At 50.6% G+C, this 23,137-nt stretch overlaps 1 protein-coding gene across 3 annotated transcripts in view; it reads left to right on the forward strand.

The window, feature by feature from the left end:
* The window catches only part of LOC105496762 (N-terminal EF-hand calcium binding protein 2), a 36,689-nt gene extending 16,178 nt beyond the window's left edge, over positions 1-20,511 (forward strand). Inside the window, exons 6-14 of one of the 3 annotated variants that reach the window (XM_071085021.1) lie at positions 8,086-8,222; positions 12,185-12,303; positions 12,494-12,573; positions 15,128-15,181; positions 16,071-16,183; positions 16,534-16,611; positions 18,582-18,659; positions 19,544-19,635; positions 20,057-20,511. In XM_071085021.1, coding sequence (XP_070941122.1) covers positions 8,086-8,222; positions 12,185-12,303; positions 12,494-12,573; positions 15,128-15,181; positions 16,071-16,183; positions 16,534-16,611; positions 18,582-18,659; positions 19,544-19,635; positions 20,057-20,085 — 780 coding nt within the window. In that variant the 3' untranslated portion in view covers positions 20,086-20,511. The remainder of the gene's footprint in view (positions 1-8,085; positions 8,223-12,184; positions 12,304-12,493; positions 12,574-15,127; positions 15,182-16,070; positions 16,184-16,533; positions 16,612-18,581; positions 18,660-19,543; positions 19,636-20,056) is intronic. The other 2 variants (XM_071085023.1, XM_011767345.3) reach the window with 2 other exon arrangements.
* Positions 20,512-23,137: the final 2,626 nt, after the last annotated feature.

Below are 23,137 nucleotides of genomic sequence, written 5' to 3' on the forward strand. Positions count from 1 at the left end.
AGAGTATCAAGGTGTAGGCGGTGGATTAGAAGGTAGCATGGAAAGATCCCAGGCTTCTGAGTCACCCAGACAAGGGTGGCAACCCCAGCTCTGCTCCAAACAGGCGGTGTGAGGTCACCATATGCTCATGGGTGACCCTGGGAAATGGAAATCACCTCCTTGAGCCTGGGTTTTCTCACCTTAGAAGGGCCCATGACCTAGCCATGCTGTGAGGCGTTCATAACATCCATGGTTGCATCTTAGTCTTTAGTCAGACTTTTCAGGAACATAACAGAGTTCTCCATCAGTGTCTACCGATACAAGTTAGACCGGTTTTAGAGATCTTGCTCTCGGAAATCATATGCGTATGATGTCAGGGGTGGTCTTTGGTTTTTTTTGGCAGTCGTGGTGATGATAGGTTGTTGCATCCATGATTGGCATTTCTTTTTTTTCCTTTTTGTTTTTTTGTTTTTTTTTTTTTTGAGACAGAGTCTCACTCTGTTGCCCAGGCTGGAGTGCAGTGATGCAATGTCAGCTCATTGCATCCTGTGCCTCCTGGGTTTGATTCTCCTGCCTTAGCCTTCTGAGTAGCTGGGACTACAGGCGCCCGCCACCACTCCTGGGTAATTTTTGTAGTTTTAGTAGAGATGGGGTTTCATCAACATGTTGGCCAGGCTGGTCTCAAACTCCTGACCTCAGGGGATCTGCTGCCTTGGCCTCCCACACCTGCTGGGATTCCAGGTGTGATGTGATTGGCATTTCTTGTGCTTGCGTAGTTCCTCACTGGTTTTTGTTTATAGAAATGCAGCTTGTCGTTTGTTGTTTTCAGTGCTTTTCTTGTATGTGCTGTTTGCGTTCGTCAAGCCGTAGCCTCAGTTATTAAGAGTGCCGTTGTCTCTGCATTGTAACACGTGCCCCTCTTGCTTCCCTGTCTATCCTGTGGCATTTCCCCCCATGTTCTAAAACATCGTGGTGGGGACTGGCCAGGCACGCTTGTTTGGCTCCTGATTTTCGAGTGCATCTCTAGTACTTCTCTGCTGATTATCATATTAATACCGGGTCTTACTTTAGAATCCTCATCAGCGTGTTGGAGAAATATTTTTGCATTCCCTTTGTTCCATTTTGTCTTAGGAGGGTGGTAGTGAATGTTTTCAAATGCCTTTTGGTATTTTTAAATGATCATATGATTTTTTCCCCTAAGCTATTGATGGGGTGGATGCTATTTTTAGATTGTTTCATATTGAACAATCCTTAGCTCCCTGTGATAAGCCCTAATTGGTACATTATTCTTTTATCACATTACTGAGTCCTTGTCATGAGCCAAGAATTTGGTCTCTGTCTCCATTGGGAATGGAGATTGGATGACAGCTTGGAAATCATTTGGTGAGGTGGTTTTGGATGTGCTCTGTGTATGAATCAGCTTCTCTAACATAGAATCATTTTTCTACATAAAAATAGAATTTATCCATAACTCCTGGGTCTCGGTGTTAAACAAGGGGAGGGGATTATCTTCATAGTTATTTTAATGTCATCCTTACTTTAGTCAACTTCTTCACTTTTCCATTGCAGTATATTTTTGAACAAAACTGCCCTGGGCATAGTTGTTTCTACCATCAGTCCTACATGGAATGTTTTTACGATTATTTTTAAAAATCTAAAACATTGTTTGACCCAAGCAGCCACTTAATGCAGATTAAGTTCAATAAAAGATCTGCTGCCCCTCACGGTGGCTCACACCTGTTATTCCAGCACTTTGGGAGGCTGAGGCGGAAGGATCACTTTAGCCCGGAAGTTCAAGACCACCCTGGGCAACATAGTGGGACCTCGTTTCTACCAAAAACAAAACGAAACAAAACAAAATTAGCCAAGCATGGTGGCATGCGCCTGTAGTTCCCACCTACTTGGGAGGCTGAGGTGGGAGGATCTCTGGAGCCTGGGAGGTCGAGGCTGCAATGAGGCACAGCATGCCACTGTACCCCAGCCTGGGTGACAAGAGAAACCCTATCTCTCAAAAATAAAAAAATAAAATTTGCTGCTATAGCTCACATCCTAAGTGTCTCCTATTTTTCTACATTTTAAAACTTTCTATTTGACAGTTTTGCCTGTTTTAATTAGCTGTTTGAAATATCAAGCTCCTGGCACATTTATTTAAATTTCATGACATGTTTTCTCATTTATTTATAGTTCCTATCATTATTATTTCCTCCCTCTTAAAACTTTAGGTTTGTTGTTTTTGCTGTTCTTTTTCGTATGTGAAATGGAATGCTTGCTTTTTTTGATAATGTTTGAAATTTTAAAAATTTACTTTTGATGGGGGCTGGGTGCAGTGGCTCACACCTGTTATCCCAGCACTTTGGGAGGCCGGGACAGGCAGATCACCTGAGGTCAGGAGTTCGAGACCAGCCTGGCCAACATGGTGAAACCCCGTCTCTACTAAAAATACAAAAATTAGCTGGGCGTGGTGTCAGGCACCTGTAATACCAGCTACTTAGGAGCCTGAGGCAGGAGAATCACTTGAACCCGGAAGGTGGAGGTTGCAGTGAGTGGAGTCTGCGCCATTGTACTCCAGCCTGGACAACAAGAACAAATCTCTGTCTCAAATAAATAAATAAATAATGGCCGGGCACAGTGGCTCACACCTGTAATCCCAGCAGTTTGGGAGGCCGAGGCAGGTGGATCACGAGGTCAGGAGATCAAGACCATCCTGGCCAAAATGGTGAAACCCCGTCTCTACTAAAAATACAAAAATTAGCTGGGCATAGTGGCAGGAGCCTGTAATCCCAGCTACTCGGGAGGCTGAGGCAGGAGAATCGCTTGAACCCGGGAGGTAGAGGTTGCAGTGAGCCGAGACTGCACCACTGCACTGCAGCCTGGGCAACAAGAGTGAATCTCCGTCTCAAAAAAAAAAAAAAAAAATTACTTTTGATGTTCCCATAGCAATCATAGATGTTAATGTGTAGTATTTTCACCCTCTCTATTCTTTGAGCAGCCTGTTATGTTCTCATTTATTTTTCAGTTCATTGTGTTAAGACAAAACTGAATGACCAGTGAGGTTTCCACTCTATTTTTTAAATGTACTGAGATTTTTCCATTACATTTGTGTTTGTTTTTATAACTATCTCATGAATGCTTGAGATGGTGTGGATTGTGCTTGCAGAATTATCAGATTTGAAAATAGCTATCCTTTCTTTGTTATGAAATATGTGCTGCTAAGAGACAATTTTTTAAAGGTAAAATTATGTCTCTTCTGCAAGTATTAAAATGCGCACATCAAATATTTTTTCTTTTTCTTCTTTTTTTTTTTTTTTTTTTTGATACAGAGTTTCTCTCTTGTTGACCAGGCCAGAGTACAATGGCTTGATCTCAGCTCAATGCAACCTCCGCTTCCCGGGTTCAAGTGATTCTTGTACCTCGGCCTCCCGAGTAGCTGGGATTACAGGCATGCACCACCACGCCCGGCTAATTTTTGTGTTTTTAGTAGAGACGGGTTTTCACCCTGTTGGCCAGGCTGGTCTCGAACTCCTGACCTCAGGTGTTCCACCTGCCTCGGCCTCCCAAAGTGCTGGGATTACAGGCACCAGCCACTGCGCCTGGCCCAAAGATTTTCTTTAACTCAATGTGAGAATCAGTAAGATGTTGGAACTGGCTCAAAAGAGAATTGAAAGAACTTGTGCACTAATATATTAGGTAAATAGCAGTTCCGAAATCAATTGGTGAATAAATGCATGACTGGTCACTATCCCAGGGCAGCAACCAATTGCCCTGTGGAGAGTGCCAGACAAAATTCCTGGGCATTTCTGTGGAAGAGAATTTTTTTTTTTTTTTAAGATGTGGTCTTGTGTTGCCGAGGCTGGAGTACGGTGGCACAGTCATTACTTGCTGCAGCCTCAACCTCCCAGACCCAAGCGATCCTCCCACCTCAGCCTTCCAGGTAGCTGGGACCACAGGTGGGTGTCACCACTCCCGGCTAATTTTTTTCTTTCTTTTTTTTTTTTTTTTTTTTTGGTAGCGACAGGATTTCCCTATGTTGCTTAGACTAGTCTCAAACTCCTGGGCTCAGGCAATCCTCTCCCACCTTGGCCTCTGAAAATGCTGGGATTACAGGCATAAGCCACCATGCCCAGCCGGAAGAGAACTCTTTGAATTATTATAAATGGTCTGTGTCCACAGAGTTGTAAAAGTTGCTCCAGGGAGGGTAGGAGTGGGGTGAGGGTTGAAACATTATCTTCGGCCGGGCGCGGTGGCTCAAGCCTGTAATCCCAGCACTTTGGGAGGCCGAGACGGGCGGATCACGAGGTCAGGAGATCGAGACCATCCTGGCTAACACGGTGAAACCCTGTCTCTCCTAAAAATACAAAAAAACTAGCCGGGCGAGGTGGCGGGCGCCTGTAGTCCCAGCTACTCGGGAGGCTGAGGCAGGAGAATGGCGTAAACCCAGGAGGCGGAGCTTGCAGTGAGCTGAGATCCGGCCACTGCACTCCAGCCTGGGCGACAGAGCAAGACTCCGTCTCAAACAAAAAAAAAAAGGAAACATTACCTCGTAGGTACAATGTTCAATTTGTGGGTGATGGGTACACTATAAACTCCACCCCCACCATGACGTACCCGTGTAACAAACAGGCACATGTACCCTCTGAATCTGAAATAAAACTCATAAAACATAAAACCCAACTTTCTGTCCTCTGCTTCCCTCCTTTAACAAGTTCTCAAATCCATCTTTCAAATAAATCAGTTTTGGAAAACAAAACAAAGTAGCTCCTGAATAAGGAAAGACTTAGATAAACTAGAAAAAATAGTGAACTTAGAAAAACAAGAAACCCAAGAGTTGTTTTTGCCCATTTCAAAGACTTTCACTATTCTTTCTAACAGTGCCCTTTGCATCCTTATTTATTATTATCTAATGTTTCTGTCCTGTGGGACAGGGGTTAGCTAATTTCTCATACTAAATTGTGTTTTGTCGTTAAATCTTTGTGTTTCTAATGGTTTTCCTTTCTATATTTTTAGCCATGTTGTTTGATGCATATAGACTTGTTACAGTATTTTTGTTACATATAAATGGTATGTAGTTGATATGCAAAATTTAGGGAGTAAAGTATAAAGAAAATTCAAATTCCTTCTAATTCCCACTATCCCTAACCACTGGTAACATTTTAGTTTATTACCTTTAGCATTTTTTATGTGTATTTCTTAAATTTATAATCTGTGTACAAAAATATATTTCCTGCTCTTTTACCTAATATTTTAACATTTTCCCCATGTTATTAAAACTGTTCAAAAGCATCATTTTAAATATTTTAATGTACTTATTTTTCTTCTTCTGTTAGGTATATTAGATTATTTCCAAGTTTTTGCTGTTATGAATACCTTGTGGGAAACATAGTTGTCCATATTTTGCACTATTTCTTGAGGATAATTTATCAGAGTTGGGGAATTACTGGGTTAAAAAATCTGAGCAGTTTATGGCACTTGACATATAGCAAAATGGTTTGATTAGATGGCTGTAAGCATTGAAGTCCCCATAGCTATATCCTGTGTCAGTACATGAAGATTTAATAATGGCATGTCCTTGTTATAACTTATGCCTTTTATCATTATATTCCTACCTTTCTTGGGCAATACTTTCTCATTTAAATTCTAACTTGACAGTGATATTGCACCTTATCCTGTTCATTCAGTCACAGGTGGTTACTGAATCTTGACACAGGCTTTTCTTTATAAGTCCTTTGTGCTGTTTTGGTTTAGGTGCGCTTCCGATGGACCTTGTTTAATCAGATCTAGGACTGTGTCTTTATATAAGGGAATTCGGGCTGCCTTTTTCATTATGATTGTTTTATTTGGTCTGACTGTTGTGTTTTATTCTTCCCTTTTTTAATGCTTTCTTCATGTCTTTTACATTTTACCTTTTGGTGCTCTGCCCTGTTTATATCATGGATTATGATTTGGAGTGTAGAATTCCTAGTTTTCACTTTACAAAAATACATTATTAACATTCTTAATCCTATTTTTATACTTAGCTAATAAACACTTTCTCTTCCCTTTGGGAATAAAAATAATTTTTAAGATTTTAGGCTTTTTTTCCCTATACTTTATTGACTAAATCCAATATAGTTGAAATTAAACCATTAGTGGTCAATGTTTTTATTTCCTAACTTGTGTAACCTGAATGTTTAATTTGAGTGATCGCTGTTACTTCTTTTCACAACTTCCCCACATGAAGAACTTTCATTGAAGCCCAGATGACTTAGGACAAATTCTTAAGCATTGTTTGCAGAAAAGGTGCTCATCTAGTAAAATTTCAGAAATTTGCAGGTTTCTGGAGATCTCCCAGTTGTCCTACCAATGAGTAACTTGTCCACTGGATGCAAAATTTCTCCATCTGAGACTTTCCCTATGGAGCCTGTGGAGCTGGTCTCTTGTCTGAGGCAGCTCAGTCCCCTCACCATGATGTAATATACTCATGTAACAAATAGGCACCTGTACCCCCATGTCAAATCTGGGATTGTATCTTTACATTGGGGAATGTAGGCTGCTTTTCAATTGTGGTGGAGGAGGAATCAGGAAAAGCTTCATTTTTTTACTCCTTGGAAAATAACTTGTCTTCTTTGGAATTCAGCTAACTGGTAACACTGATCCCTGACACATCTTCAGTCATTGGTCTGGGTGCTTTTAACACACACTTCAGCCCATTTTTCTGCTTGATCACTTCTAGCAGCCTTTTTCTTTATGTTTAAATATTTTACCAAGCTATGCCTTTATGTCCATTTTTGGCCATTCACGTGTCTGGAGTCTGTTGCTTGCTGGATCATGTGTGGTTTCGGTCATTGCCATGTATCAGGCTGCCGGAACCTGCCAGGCTGTAAGAACCTGACGTACTTTTGGCCATGTACTCTCTCAGGGTCTGTCCCCAGCAGGCCCTGGTCCAGCCGTCAGCTCGGGGGGTTTGTCCACCTCCACCGTGCCTTAGCTGTCTTCTTGTGTGCCCCTCCTCCTCCTCCTCTGTTTCTCAGTCTGTCTCTCAGCCGTGTTTCCCATTGTGCAATTATTGCTAATTAATTCCCAGTCAGAGTGATGGATGGTTTAATTTGCCTTCCTTGAGAGCCGTGTTTTTCCTTGCCTTGCCAGGGACTGGGCAGAAATCCAAGGCGCCTGGGGCAGGTGGCTTGGGAAGGGCGGGGTCTTGGCAGAGGAGGCCAGGAGAGCAGGTCAGGGTTTGGGAGACCCAGGATCCCCCACCACAGCATCATCTTCATCATCTTGTCCTTGAGCGACATGGATAAGCAGAGCCTTCTCCCTTCTGCTGTAAAGCCTTTGCAACCCAAAGCATCTCCACTGGATCCAAAAGCTTGAGAAATGTCCTTGCAGAGTCTCAGGACAGAGGTGGAAATTCTATTCCACACCACAGAGCAAAACTTGGAGAAAACTCTTTTTCATCTTTTCCCCAGAGTTCTGGTCGCAGCATCTGCTAAGACCCCCTCTCTGATTCCCCCCAGGGTCCTCTCTGGCCGCCTCCTTTTGATCACTAAGCCCTGGGCACTTTCCTCCCTTGAGCGGCTTTTGATTCCATTTTGTCGTTTTCCTTAGTAGCAGCCTGGAGATCCAGAAGCCCTAGGAATCCTCCTTGGAGGAGCAAGGAGGGTGGGAAGGTTGTGGATTCTTCTTGCCTCATGATTATCCTTGTCACAGCAACAACAAAACCACCAGTCGCTATCACTGCCACCATCACCATCATCTTTACTGTAGCACCTACTGTTGATTGAGTCTTTGCTGTGTGGCAGGCCCTGTGCAGAGCATTTTATACACATGTCGCCATTTAATCTTTACTAGAACCTTGTAAGATAGATAATTCAGTGACCCCATTATACTCGGGGAGGTCACAGAGCTAGTAAGTGGTGAAGCCAGGGTTCAAATTTGGTCTCTAAACCTCTAGCCTCTGCATTGGACACACTCCAGCCTCTAAGACTGGACCCCAGGAGGCCATGGGGTCCTCCCTTCCCTTTGCAAAGCAAATTCACCAGCACTAGCTTCCCCCCGACTCCTGTGCTAGACCCCACCTCAAATTTCCCTCCTACCCGTTTCCCCTCAGTGCCCCTTCCCTTCCCTCTACAGGTTTATGAGGGCGGGAGCAATGTGGACCAGTTCGTGACCCGCTTCCTCCTGAAGGAGACGGCCAATCAGATCCAGTCACTGCTGAGCTCCGTGGAGAGTGCAGTGGAGGCCATCGAGGAACAGACCAGCCAGCTCCGGTGAGTCTCTGAGACCCTGCAGGGTCCCATGGGGGTATGCCGTGCTCACGCACGTGCCCACCTGCTACTTGGTGGGGGTGTCTGTGTACCTAAGAGTTGGGTGACCTTGGGCAAGTTGCCACAGCTCTCTGTGCCTTCAGTGCTCCGCTGTGTAATATAGGCACGATAATATGCCTGAAACCTCAGCCATTGCAAGGACTGAATGAGATAGTAAATGCTCAGGAGAATGCCTGGTGCACGTATTTATTAATATAGTGAAGACACCGTTTCCCAGACTCTAATTTGTTTTGCCGCATCCACATACTACTTACTGTTTATGCAGAACTGTTCTGTGGTTTGGCCCACATTTTATTTTTAAATTTTTTTAATTTTAGACAGAGTCTTGCTCTGTCACCCAGGAGTGCAGTGGCGTGATCTTGGCTCACTACAACCTCTCCCTCCCCAGGTTCAAGCAATTCGCATGCCTCAGCCTCCTGAGTAGCTGGGACTGCAGGTGTGCAACACCATGCCTGGCTGATTTTTGTATTTTTAGTAGAGACGGGGTTTTGTCATGTTGGCCAGTCTGCTCTTGAACTCCTGGCCTCACGTGATCCACCTGCCTCAGCCTCCCAAAGTGCTGGGATTACAGGCGTGAGCCACTGCACCCAGCCTATTTTCTCTGTCTCTCTCTCTCTCTCTCTCTTTCTCTTTCTTTTTCTTTTCTTTTCTTTCTTTCTTTCTTTCTGTCTGTCTTCTTTTTCTCTTTCTCTTTCTTTTCTTTTCTTTTCTTTTTTTTGAGACCGAGTATTGCTCTGTTACCCAGGCTGGAGCGCAGTGGTGTGATCTCAGCTCGCTGCAACCTCTGCCTCCCAGGTTCAAGCGATTCTCCTGCCTCAGCCTCCCTAGTAGCTGGGATTACAGGTGCCCGCTGTCACACGCCCAGTTTATTTTTGTATTTTTAGTAGAGATGGGGTTTCACCATGTTGGTCAGGCTGGTCTTGAACTCCTGACCCCAGGTGATCCACCCACCTCGGCCTCCAAGTGCTGGGATTGCCGGCTTGAGCCATGGAGCCCAGCCTTATTTTATTTTTCGACACAGGATCTCGCTGTGTCCCCCAGGCTGGAGTACAATGACACCATTGTGGCTCACTGCAATCTCCAACTCAGGTTCAAGCAATTCTCCCACCTCAGCCTCCCAAGGAGCTGGGGCTACAGACACGTATTCCCACCACACCCAGCTATTTTTTTATTTTATTTTTTGTAGAGATGGGGTCTTGCTATGTTGGCCAGGCTGTTCTCAAACTCCTGGTCTCAGCAATCCTGCTGTGTCAGCCTCCCAAAGGGCTCAGATTATAGGCAGGAGCTGCTGCACCCCAGCCCACTTTTGAAAATTAGAGTTCAGTTTAGGAAATGGCATATGATTATAACTGCACTCTCAGCACCACATGCTGTAAGTGAAGTAACTGAAAAAACAAGCACCCATCATTGCTTACCATCCAGCTTGAATCCTGAGACTTGCCACCTCTCTGTTAAAAACAGAGACTGGGGCCGGACGCGGTGGCTGAAGCCTGTAATCCCAGCACTTTGGGAGGCCGAGACGGGCGGATCACGAGGTCAGGAGTTCGAGACCATCCTGGCTAACACGGTGAAACCCCCGTCTCTACTAAAAAATACAAAAAACTAGCCGGGCGAGGTGGTGGGCGCCTGTAGTCCCGGCTACTCGGGAGGCTGAGGCAGGAGAATGGCGTAAAAACCCGGGAGGCAGAGCTTGCAGTGAGCTGAGATCCGGCCACTGCACTCCACCCTGGGCGACATAACGAGACTCCGTCTCAAAAAAAAAAAAAAAAAAAAAAACCAGAGACTGGGAAATCAGAGAGAGGTGTTGAAGACAGTAGTAGCAAGTTGAGACTTTCTCAGGAGGACCGAAAGAGACGTGAAAGCAGGTGGTTTTCTCACAATATTTGGTCTTGTGTTAGGCCTTGTTTGTATGCTTGGAACCATGGGAATGCATCTGGGGTCCCCTCCCAGGTGGTAGATGCTGTGTTAGGGCTGTGACCTGGTATTTAGAGAGAAGTGGCATTCTCTTGGCTCAGCAGTCCCAGCTCCCTGGGGACCACGAGCACACCCCACCTCCATTTGCTGTTCTGAGTTGAGACAAACCCCTCTTTGCCCAGTTCTTCCCAGAGCAGCTCATGTGCTTGGCACAGAGAAGAAAAAGAGAAAATGCAAACAGATGAGGGCAATAGCCAGGTGTCGGCACCCAAGCTCGATTGAGCCTTCAATTTCCCAGGCAGAGGCACGTGAGGTCCAGGATGTTGGTTTGCTGGGGACAGGAGTTTGGTTGTGTGTTTCTTCGTGGGTGAAGAGCTGGTCCTGATCAGATATGATTGTGAATGTCGCTCTGAGATACTGTTTCCAGATGAGTTTGCTCTGAGCATTTGCTGCTGAATCATCTGGGAAAATTAAAACACAGATTCCCAGGCTCCTGGCCATACCCACTGGCCAGAATCCCTGGGACCGGAGGCCAGAACTCTGCATGTGTGGTCAGTCTCGTGATTCTTGGGTTCCCTCGAATTAGCAGCCATCACTATGAAAGCTGACACTTAGATTTCCTTGGTTTTCCTGTTCCTATCTTGATGAAAACTTGCTGTTTTGATCCTGCCACAGAACAGATAGTATTGTTGCACGGTTTTCAGAGCTGACTTTCCGCACTAGGCCAGGTCCGTCACGTGTCAGCAGTTCCGTCCACCTGCCCCCACGGTGGGACCTTACTTGGGGATGTGGTCGGAGGGGCAGCTTGTCGTGATGCCTCGTTCCACACGTGCCTCCCTTGAACTTCCCCAAATCTCAGCTAGTTTGGCTCTAGGCTGTGTGTCCCTGAGGACTGTCCTGTTTCCCAGCCCCGGGACAGTCTCCCAGGATGTCGCCCCTAGCACAGGCTACTGGCTCAGACCCCACCGCCCAGGAGCCCTGAGCAACCTGTCATGGTCTGAGGGACACATTTAATTTCCTGCTGGTTTATAAAGAAGCCATGATTGACACCACAAAGACTCTGCCAGCCTCTCCCCTCCCAAGGCAGGAATTGAGTTTGCTCCCTCGGCATGGGGGAGAGCCTGGCTGAGTGCGCAAGGTTCACAAGAGTCAAATTCCAGAATGCACCAAGACCGTGGTGCACAGACACCAAGGGAGTGTGGGGGCCGTGCACAGGGCACTGTGTGTGTCTTTTGGGGGGAGTGTCTGTGTTTCTGTATGTCTGCCGGGAGCTTTTCAGCATCCTTTTGCACGGGAGGATTTGGTCATTCACTGAGCATTTTTTGAGTCACTACTATGGGCTGGGCACAACGCAAGGTGAGCAGTGTGCGTGTGTGTCTCTCTGCCTCTGGCTAGCTGTGCCTGTCATGGCACAGGGGTGTGTGCACATCAGTGTGCACAGGAGTAGGGGTGTCCAGGGCCAGGAGATGGGGCCAGGCCCAGGTCAGGATGACAGCTTTTGTCGTGTTACATCCCCACTGTCTCTTTAGGTCTCGCTTTTATGTGTATGTGTTGGAGGGAGTCTTGAAACCAGGTCCACCACCCCAGAGGGCAGCAGACATTAAATTGGCTTATGAGGGAGGGGGACTTGGTCACGCCACAGCTTGGGCTCTACAGGTGCCCGAAAGCTTCGAGCTGTTAGGGTGGGGGTGGGCGCCTGGCTCAGTCTCACCCTGGAAATGAATCTCTTGGGGCAAAAGGCCTGGGCCGTGGGGTCCTAGAATGGAGCTGAATTCAAATCCCAGCTCCGCCCAGCTAGCTGCGTGGCCCTGGCTGAGTCACCTGCTTTACGAACCTCACTTCCTCCTCTGTCAAAACAAAGGCCATGATGCAAATTCTGTGCATGTGTGAGCCCACTGTCGGTGCTTAATAAATGCCTGTTGAAGCTGCTAGAAATGGTCAGGGCCCTGAAGCTGCCGTCATAGTCTGTGTGTTTTCCATTCAAACTGCAGACAGAACCACAGCAAACCGAGCCACGGTGTGGCACAGACCTGGTATGGAAGCCCCACTCGCGCCTCTGCCCCCAACCACAAGCTCATGGCCGTGGAACAAGGCAAGGGCCTTCCATCTGGTGAGAGAAAGCAGGGGCCCTGGTGGGGGTAGCGGCTGGAGGTCCCTAGGAGTTCTGAGAGTCCTCTGACGGGGACTGGGGAGATGAGGGGTCAGTTTGATGCCCCTGGAAGGGCTGGGTGTTTCAGCTTCCCCCCAAAGCCCTTGCCCTGCCCCCCACTGAAGTCTGTGTGTCTCTTTCTCTTCCACAGCCACTGAGGATGCAAAGGAAGAGGGTCTGGAAGCGCAGATCAGCCGCTTGGCAGAGCTGATTGGGAGGCTGGAGAGCAAAGTAAGCCCTGGCGTGACCCCCATCTCTGCTCCTTCCAAGCCCTGAAGGAGTGCAGAGTTAGGGCTGGAGTTCAGGACAAAAGTCTGGGCTGCAGAGGGGCCAGGGAACCATGGAAAAGACATCCGTCCGTGGGGCGTGGGTGCCGAGGAGAAAGCTAAGGATGAAACCCCGGGGGATGCGTGTGTTGTTCAGGCCCAAGGAGGGGCTCCTGGGAAAGGGAGTGTTGGAGGGTTGCGTGGGCCGGCAGGCAGCAGGAACAGCTCCAGGAGCAGAGGGTGGTCAGCAGGGTCCCGTGTTGCAAGGCCCTAGTTTCAAGGAGACTTTGCTCTGAAATGGCTGGAGCAGGTATTGGCCAAGAGGCAGCCCCAGGACGAGAGAGAGACGGGATGATTCGGGAGAGATTCAAAACAAGGAAGGAAGTGACCAGCAGTAGCACATGTATTAAGTGTGATATGGGACATCCACGGGTGATAGAAAATGGCACAGCCCTTACAGAAGACACTTTCAGAGAATGTCTCATGACTCGGGATAGAGTGCTCATGATATGACCATTTGGTGGAGAGAAAAGTTTGTCTTAGGGACTACGGACAGATGGGCTCAGGGATCAGTCAGAATTCTGGTTGTGCCGCTTCATAGCTGTGGAGCCCTGGGCCAGGGACTTGTCATCTCTGAGGCTTAGATTCCTCCTCTGATGATCAAGAAAATACCCTGGAGAATGGGATCCCTCCCTCACAGGGGTGTCATTAGGATGAACCAAAGTGGTGTCTCAGTGGTTCAGCACAGGGCCCGGTGCCGTAGTTTGCATTGAATATGAGCAATGTTAGCAATTATTATGAGGTATTCTGTTACCCAAGCCTATCCACATGCACACACCACACCCGTATACCCACAGCAGCCAAGGTGACTGAGCTCCCAGAACCCTGGGATTGAAGTGGTTTTATGTTTCTCCTATTTTTCGGTATTTTTTTTTTACACCCTTTGTAAAAGGTATTGCTACTTTTAGTTTGGGGGTTCTGAGGAATTCATGGGGGCAGGAACAAGGGGCCCCCCCACACGGAGAGAGGCAGAGGCTGACGTGGAACGAAGTCGGAGGGAGGAAGCTCAAACTTCCTCCTGCAGGGATGAGGCTGAGGTGGAGTTACCCTCTTGTTGAAGTCGGCTGGGCTGCGGGAGCGGCTCGGAGGGGACCCTGTGGCCTGGTTGTCATAACAACTCAGCTGTCGCCTCAGGAGGGAGACTCTTTGAAGTTTATTTTTAGAGCCCGGTCGCCCTAACAACCAGGCTGGCTGGTAACCACGGAGTACCTGGGCGTCCTGGAGACGGGGTGGGACCAGGTCCTCCTCCCCAGTCTCTAATTGGCCCGGGCAGTCAGCAGGGGCCAATCCAGGCCTGGCTTCAGGCCCCGCCCTTCACCGGCCAACCTGGGCTGTCAAGGATGGAGGCCCTAGGGGCGGCTGGCTAGGAGAAGAATGGGGCAGATATGGGGGCCATAGTGCCTCTCCTCCTCCTCCTATGGCTCTTCCAGCCCCAGCCCTGCAGGACCCCTCACGGATGCTTGTAAAGCCATGGAAACAGACCTGTTCTTGCCAGGCACACCTTCATCACTTGCCAAGGCGTGTTCATGCTGTGTGACCCGGAGAAGGCAGTACACCTGCCAGGATCAGCTACTACAGGGCCCCTTGCTCAAACATTTAGAACATCATGGTGGTGACTGCACAGACTCAGCCACCTGCTGCTGTTTTCCTTATTAACCGGTGTTCTTTACCTGTGCCCTGTGTGACTCCCACAGACGGTCTGTCCTCATGGAGGATGGACGGAGACAGCCACAGAGGTGGTGGTTAGTGGGCTGCCCAAGCTAAAGGAAGCAGCAGCAGGATCCTGTGCGTCAGCGTCAGGTAGAGACGCTGGGTTCAGACCCACGCTCTGACACTTACACGGCTTTCGTGCCTTCAGAGCCGGGGTTGTCTGCTGTGACAGAGTGACTGGGGATCATCTGTGAGGGCTTGGCCCTGGGTAGGCACCAGGCATGGGTGAACAGAGCAGATGTGGTTCCTGGAGACTGAAACTTACAGTGGGGTAGCACCTACCCTGGGGAGTCTGGAAGATTGAATGTGTATTTGTAAACCATCTAGGCCAGAGAGAACAGGTCACCCCATTAGATCCCTGAGGCGCTGGGGGTTATGATTGGGGTGAACTGTAAGTTATAGGGAATCTAAGGGCTGTTGCTCATCATCGTGGCAAACCCCAGCATCTTGGACTCAGGCCTCTGGATTCCCCAGTGCTGCCTCTCCCAAGCTGTCCTTGCCCCAGCAACATGTTCTGGGCCCCCCTTATGCCCTCTGTAGTGAATCACCTGGGCCTCTCTGCCTCCCATTGCCCCTAGATGCCAGGGCCAGAGGGAGTCTCTGCCACTTCCTAGGGTTGGTCTTCCAGCCCTGTGTAACAGGGCCCAGCCCTTAGGAGCTCCCAACAGCCCCAGGGATCCCAGAGCTCCTGGCACCTGGGGCGGAGTGGGGCTCTGGGTCTAGCATCACTGTGTGCTGGATTGTTTCAGGCACTGTGGTTCGACCTGCAGCAGCGCCTCTCAGATGAAGATGGCACCAACATGGTGAGTCCCCTTCCCACCTCTCTCCTGGGACCACATCCGTGCCCATACCAGGACTGCCAGGATCCAAGTGGCTCAATGCCCCGACCCTCCTCTCCCTGCCTGGGACCACCATGAGGGGAGATGTGGCCCCAGTACTTGGCCCCCAGACCCTGCCCTGGCCCAGGAGCCACCCCACTGACTCTGGGGGTATTTCTTGAGGCTCCCTGGATTTTTTTTTTTTTTTTTTGAGACTGAGTCTCGTTCTATTGCCCAGGCTGGAGTGCAGTGGTGCGATCTCAGCTCACTGCAACCTCCACCTCCCGGGTTCAAGCGATTCTCCTGCCTCAGCCTCCTGAGTAGCTGGGATTACAGGTGCCCGCCCCCATGCCCAACTAATTTTTTGCATTTTTAGTAGAGATAAGGTTTCACCATGTTGGCCAGGCTGGTCTCAAACTCCTGACCTTGTGATCCGCCCACCTCGGCCTCCCAAAGTACTGAGATTATAGGTGTGAGCCACCATACCTGGCCCAGAGGCTCCTGGACTTTGATCCAAAAAAAGTTTGGCCTAGAGCGAAGTGGTCAGCCGGACAGTCATGTGAAAATGCTGAGTCCATCAACTAAGTTTTTCTTGTCAGTGGATGTGCTGTGTCTCTGGGCCCTGGAGACCTTGGAGGCAGCTGTGGACATGGGTGGGGACTGGGTAAACAACTCGTCCGTTTTCCCCGTTTGTGGGGGCTACCTCTGCACTGGGCTCTTGAGGTTCTAGTCCTTTCTTATACTTTTCATTATACAATGAAAAGTCGGGGAGGTTTATTTAGACCAAGGGAGGGAGGTCATGGACGCCGGATGGGGTCTTTAGGGAGAAGTTCTGGCATGGAGCCCCACACTGACTCCTGCTGTGGCCCGGCAGCACCTGCAGCTGGTCCGGCAGGAGATGGCCGTGTGCCCCGAGCAACTCAGCGAGTTTCTGGACTCCCTGCGCCCGTATCTGCGGGGGACTGCCGGAGCGAGGAGCTGCTTCCAGTGAGTGAGCTGCTGAAGCGTGAGTGGGAGGGATGGTGGCAGGGAGCTCTGCCTGGCAGTGGAGGAACAGCGCGGGACTAGGCTTACCCCTAAGTACAAATCGCACCCCAGGGAGACACATAGCTGGGTGAATAAGAACTGGGTTCAGGTCATGCAAACGTGGCAGGTGCCTTCATCTCCCTGTCCTCAGCTCATTCATCTGTAAAAGGGGGGGGGGCCACCCACAGGACTCCTTGTTGGGGTGATCATGATTCATATACAATCAAGTGTGTGAATCTCAAGTGTGAAGGGCTCTGGCCGGGCCTGGTGTGCCACGTGTGCTCAGTCAGCCTTAGCTGTTGCTCCTGCAGGAGTTGCTGCTTAACACCAGGCCCAGAATGTAGTGTGTGCTCAGTTAACAACCGAGAAAGGAAAGGAGAGTCGAGTCGGTGAGGCTGAAGGGAAATGCCCAAAAAATGTAGCCGCCCCTCTCCCCTTCCCCACGGATGTGGGGGAAACGTAGATGGAAACGTAGCGGCCATTCTCTCCCTCCTCCCTGTGGGTCTGTGCTGAGATGTCTAAGGCGGGGCAAGGGGCCTCACCCTCAAATTCCCGTTCATCCCCCCAGGATTATGTAGCTCCTTGGTAAAGCTAGGCCATGGCCACAGTGGAGGGGTCCACAGAAGACAACAGCCATTTGTTCTTGCTGGTAGTAGCCCTTAAAGAGCATGAGGCCCAGGTGTTTCCCCTGCCCTTCATTTCTACACCAAGGCTCTGCCCAACTCCCTCCCTTTCCAGGGCTTTCTTCCATCCCCAGGGCACACATTCATTCGCCCTGTTGCCTGGGGGCATGGCTGTGAACCAGGCAGGCCAGATCCTGCACGGGGTCTTCCGGGGCCCCCTGTGCACTGAGGCCTGACCTGTAGCACTAGGGGAGGAGCAGCCTGGGCAGGAGTGCGGCTGTTGTGGAGACCCAAGGTGGCCATCAGGGGCCACGCTTGAGTAAGTAGCCAGGGTGGTGGGCAGGACCCACTCCCATCCAGCAGGACAGACTGTATAGGAGCAGGGGCCAGACTTGATCTTTTCTCTGTTACATGAAGTGGGAGGCCCCAGAGTGAAGTAGGGCCACCCCGATAGGCTGTGGAGAGGAGGCAAGGTGGATATAGAGGCTCTGGTTTCGGAGCCTCAGTAGAAGACAGTGCTGTTTGTTGAACTGGAGACGGCCAGCTTGAGGAGCCAGGCGGGACTGCACTTGCCAGGCACAGTGTACCTAACGCTGCACAGCGGTGTGTCTGTCCCCCTCCCGCCAGGCTGAGCACTGTTGCCCCTCATCCCCTGCTCTTGCCCCCCCCCCTTTTATGGTCACTTGGGGCTTCCTCATTGTAGTGCACTTGCAGAGAGAAGCCCGAAGCGGCATAGACTATCTGCGCCTTTAAAATGAGGTGAGTGCTGTCCTCTGGGTCCCAAAGAGTGAAGGGGGACTTGCTTGCAGCCCCTTCCTCTGTGAATGCCCCCCTCCCGCAGCCTCCTTCGGTCAGGTACAGTGCAGTGGGGTTGTTGCAAGGATTAAATAAGATGACAATTAGGAGGAAGATGCTTTGATAATTTAAAGATAGGGTTTATATGTATATATATATTTTTTGTTTTTGAGACCAAATCTTGCTTTGTTGCCCAGGCAGGAGTGTAGTGGTGGAAGCTCAGCTCACTGCAGCCTCTACCCACCAGGTTCAAGTGAGTCTCAAGCCTCAGCCTCCTGCGTAGCTGGGATTACAGGCCTATGGCACCAGGCCTGGCAACTTTTTTTTTTAAGAGACCAGGTTTTGCCATTTTGGCTAGGCTGGTCTTGAATTTCTGGCCTCAAGTAATCCACCTGCCTCGGCCCCTCAAGACTTCCCAAGTTCTGGGATTACAGGTGTGAACCATCACACGCAGCCACCTGGTTTTGTTTAAATAAAGGTGAAGATTTTAACATGACATTTCAGCTGGGCACAGTGGCTGAAGTTTGTAATCCCAGCAGTTTGGGAAGCCAAGGCGAGAGGACTGCCTGAGCCCAGGCGTTCAAGACCAGCGTGGGGACCATAGCAAGACCCCAGCTCTACTAGGACATTTTTTGAATTAGCCAGGCCAAGTGGTGCACACCTATAGTCCCAGCTACGTGGGAGGCTGAAGTGATTGTGCCACTGCACTCCAGCCTGGGCAACAGAGTGAGACCCTGTCTCAAAAGAAAATCTACATGTCATTGACAAATAGCTATTGGCCACTATAAGAAACCAGGCCTTATTCCAGGTGGTGGGGGCACCCTGTTGAGTCTCGCTGGAGGACCAGAAAGGTTGAAGGCAGCGGTTGTGTATAGGGGTGGGTTACAGGACTAGGGTGGCCACGGTTGAACCCCAGCCTCCCTGCCTATCTCCTGTTGCAGCATCACTGCCGTGAGGCTCTCGGATGGCTTCACCTTTGTCATCTATGAGTTCTGGGAGACGGAGGAGGCATGGAAGAGGTGAGACACTGGGTCTCCATAGCAGGTGAGGGGGACACAGGGAGGTGTGGGGGCTGGCTTCCTGGAGCCAGGAGCTCCTGGGGGGTAGAGAGACCCCCCACCACTTTCCCTGTAGAGCACCTTGTCCTCCTGGAATACCCCTGTGGGCCAAGGCACTGCCTTCTTTACCACCCTGTAGAGCTGAGGCCTCACCTAGAAGGTACCTCCGTCCCCCTGTAATCAGTTGTTCCAGGGCTTAACCTCCCCCCAGCTGAGTACCTGGCAGGACAGAGGGAGATGGGGGATGGTATCATCAGCTCTGATGGGCTTTAGGCCTTTGTCGTCTGCTCCAAGCACATCTGGGACAGGTTGTTCCCCACTCTGGGCGGAGCCTAATTTCTGATGCGCCAGACCCCACAGGCAGGAAGCAGGGCCTGGGGGTAGCTCATGCCCCGATATCCTGCTTCCTGGGTAAACACTCACAGTTTGCAGAGAAACTCAGGACCCCTGTGGGAACAGGGGCTGTCATGAGAAGTGAGGGTGTCCCCTCCCTGTCCGTACTTCGGTGACTCATAAAATTGAGGGACTAAAACCCTTCACAGCTGCTGTGTTGTCATCTGTCCCAGGCAGAGGATGGCCCCACTCCTCCTCCTAGGGTAAAACAGGAGGTAGATGCTCTGTGCACTGAGTAGGGGGATCCCGCTGCCCATGTAAGGCTCAGTGCCTACCCCAGAGTCAGCCTCCCCAGGTACCCCCTCACCTTCCCACAAAGGCTTGGAGTCCAAAGACCCCCCCCCCCCGGGCTTATTTACAAGCTCCCCATTTTGGGCAGAGCTAGGATTAACAGGGGATCCACATGCCAAGCTCCACTCGTGGTGCCCCTAACACATGTCCCTGGATCGCAGGCACCTGCAAAGTCCCGTGTGTAAGGCATTCCGGCACGTCAAGGTGGACACACTGAGCCAGCCTGAGGCCCTCTCCAGGATCTCGGTGCCAGGTAGGGGGCGAAGGCCTGGAACTGCAGTGGCCACTTGATTGGAGAGCCAGGCAAGAGCCTAGAAGCCGCCCCGCCTCTCCCAGGGACTTGCCTGCAAGCTCCTGACCCCAATGCCAGGTGTGCAGGGAGGGTCCTAGGGGAGAGGAGAGCTCCAGGCTCAGAGCCAGCCCTGAGGTGGCCCCACATCCAGGCATGCCGGCCGGAGCTTGCACCAGAGCACCCCTTCCACAGCCCGCTACTTCCAGCCAGACTGAATTTCCCTTCCCAGGTGTGTGGTTTGCTCCTGGGTGACCAGCAAGCACCTGTGGGTCACATAAGGACTCAAAGCCATCTCCCCACCTGCACTTCAAGACGGCCCCCACCAGCTACACAGCTGCCCACATTCGCACTCCTTCCCTCTAACCTGTCTCTGTCCTTCTAGCTGTTTGGTGCACGGTGGGACGGGACTGAGCCTCCCAGCGGCCCGCGGAGGAGCCCACCCCTGGCCCCTTCTGCTTGTGAAGGACATCCCCTGTGTTCTAGAAACTGGTGCGGAGGCTGTTTTCAACCCGTCCTCCACACGCTGTTTCCCTGCTGTGCCGTGAAGGAGGCCTCCCCTGCCCCCACACGGGAAGGCAGAGCAGTCTCTGTGCTGCCCGGTCCTGGTGAAGCCCAAGGTTGTGGTTGAAGGGGGCGGCTTCCTGGGGCCAGCACCCCCACCTCCTGGTCCTGGCCTCTCCCCGACCCCTCAGACGGCCACGCATGACCCGCACTCACCACGCCCTGCCCTCTTCAGTGACATTCTTCTACCTGGTAGGAGTTAGGACCCTGTAGTGCCCAACCTAGCCAGGCCGCCACCACTGGGCCCAGGCGCCGAATAAACCCTGGTTGGGAAGAGCTGTGTGCTCTGTGTCTGTTCCTGGTTGACAACAGCAGGGGCCTGGGCACCCTGCAAGTGCCCCCAGCCTCCGTTTTCTGAACCATAAAATGGAGGTGTTCACTCTATGCGGTATTTTGACACATAGGCTCATGCCTATTCAGGAGCCCAGAGGGCACCACCCCCACCCTCAGGTCAGTAATTCACTCAGAGGACTGGGCGCAACTGTCAAAGTCAAGGTGGATGACAGACAAAATCCAGCAAAGAAAGAGGCTCCTGGAACAGGGGCCAGGCAGGGGCTGCCAGTAAAGGCACACAGACATCACTGAACCCTCCCAGCTTCAACAGACAGAGCATCACCAACCAGGGATGCAGTCCTGAGTCTTACTGGGGTTCGGTGACACAGACACAGCTGACACCTTGTGGCTCAAGCCCCCACCATAAATCACATGGTTGGCACAGACCGTGCAGTGTGGCCCAACTGAGACACTCACCAGGCACGATGCTCCAGGGACGGGCGAGTCTCTCCCAGCACAGCTGTGCATCAGCCATTCAACAATGCAGGAGAGCCCGACTATGAACTGCAAGTCACGTCTTAAGTCTTATTCTGAAAGCTTTGTAACTTCTTCCTATGTCTCAGTCCTGGTTAGCAGGAGAGAAGTCACTCACGGCCCAGTGCAGTGGCTCACACCTGTCATCCCAGCACTTTGGGAGGCCAAGGCAGTTGGAACACCTGAGGTCAAGAGTTCGAGGCCAACATGCTGAAACCTCGTCTCTACTAAAAATATAAAATTAACCAGGTATGGTGGTACAACGCCTGTAATCCCAGCCACTTGGGAGACTGAGGCAAGAGAATCGCTTGAACCCAGGAGGGGGAGGTTGCAGTGAGCCGAGATCACATAATTGCACCCTAGGCAACAGAGCGGACTCTGTCCAAAAAAAAAAAAACAAAAAATGAATCACACACAAAAGTTCAAAGGACAAAAGAGGGTAGTGGGTCTCTCTCCTAAAACAGGGCAGAGCCAAGACCATCACAGGCCGGGGCACAGGTGGGAGCCCTGGGGTGGGGACAGGACCCAGAATGTACACTTTTCTACCTCCTGCGCAGCGCCCGGAGGACTGGCCAGCGCCACATGTGGTTATTAACACCGTCGCCACCCAGCGAGGTCCCTGCCCACACTGTCCAGCCCCCTGTGGTTGCCGGGAGCTTTGAAACCCCTGCTCCCAGGGCAGGTCCCCCCCGCTTGGGTCCTGCCACCTCCTTGCACGGTGTGATGCCTGCTGCTGCAAAACCAGCGAAACACAACATGAGCTTGCAAGAAAAGCAAAGGGGGTTCAAGAACCATCCATGTGTCTCCAAGCTGAATGTCCCTATATCAGCCTCTCAGGGCCTGTTTTCTCACCTGTAAAGTGGGGGAAAGACCCCTCCCCTTGAAGGCTCAGGGGCTTCACTGCCTGGTGCACGAGAGCGCCACTTACAGGCTCCTGCTGCCCCACCCACCGCCAGGCTGGTACATTCCAACCAGCTCAGCTATTTTAAGAAGAACATTATCAAGTGCTAAGGCTTTCTGGGGTACAACTGAGGAACCTCCTTTAGCTGGGCATGTTTCCCTCCCACATGTCACATCTACCCAGCCCTCCATGGGGGGTGGTATCTCTGCTGATTGCAGCCCAAGTGCACTGAAAGCCTTCAGGGGCCCTCAGAACCTGAGTGGCCGGGGATGGGCTGTGACAAGAACATGTTTCAACCCTAAAAGCTCTAAGAGCTCCCAGTTAATTCACACTTCAGAGCCTGGCACAGTCAAGCACTTGGCAGGCCCATCTCCCTCCATGCTCCTTAGGCTGTCCTGCTCTTGGCAGGTGGGGAGACGGAGACGGAGAGGACAAGTAACTCACCAGAGGTCACACGGCAAGTAGCTGGCTCAAGTCAGATCCAAACCCAGAGTTCTGTGCCCAACCCCTGTGCCACACAGCATCAACCCACGAGGAAGAATGGCTCCAGATTAACCCATTAAGATCAGAATCAGGTTCCTCCAAATGCTAATGGCGAAGTACCATAACCCATAGAAGTACCGTAACCCATAGAAGTACCAAAGTACTGTATCCCATAGAAGTACCCTATCCCAGCAATTCCACTTCTAGGGATATATTCTACCTGAAATGGAAAAAGGCATCCAAACACTCACTTGGCCCATGTACTCATAACGGCACTATTCACAATAGCCACAAGGTATTAACGATCCAAATATTCATCAGCCGATGAAGGCATAAACAAATGCGGTCTCTCCAAACAGCTTATCATTCAGTCATCAACAGGAGTGAAGGACTGGGCTGTCGGTGACTCAAAAACCCCACACTGAGTGAAGGCAGGCAGAGACAACAGATGGCATCTAATATTCCACTTATGTGAAACATCCAGAATAAGCAAATCCAGATAGAAAGCACAGAGTGGCTGCCTCTGGGATGGAGGAGAGGAAAAGGGGAGGGACAGCTGATGGGCAGGGGGCTTTCCTCGGGATGGAATGTTCTAGAATTAGATGGAGGTGATGGTGACGCAGCACTGCAAATGTACTAAAGGCCACTGAATTCTATGCCTTAAGATGGTTAGTTTTATGCTATGTGAGTTGCATTTCAATATTTAAGAAT

This window comes from Macaca nemestrina, chromosome 18 (assembly GCF_043159975.1).
Source record: "Macaca nemestrina isolate mMacNem1 chromosome 18, mMacNem.hap1, whole genome shotgun sequence".
Taxonomy (NCBI): Eukaryota; Metazoa; Chordata; class Mammalia; order Primates; family Cercopithecidae; genus Macaca; species Macaca nemestrina.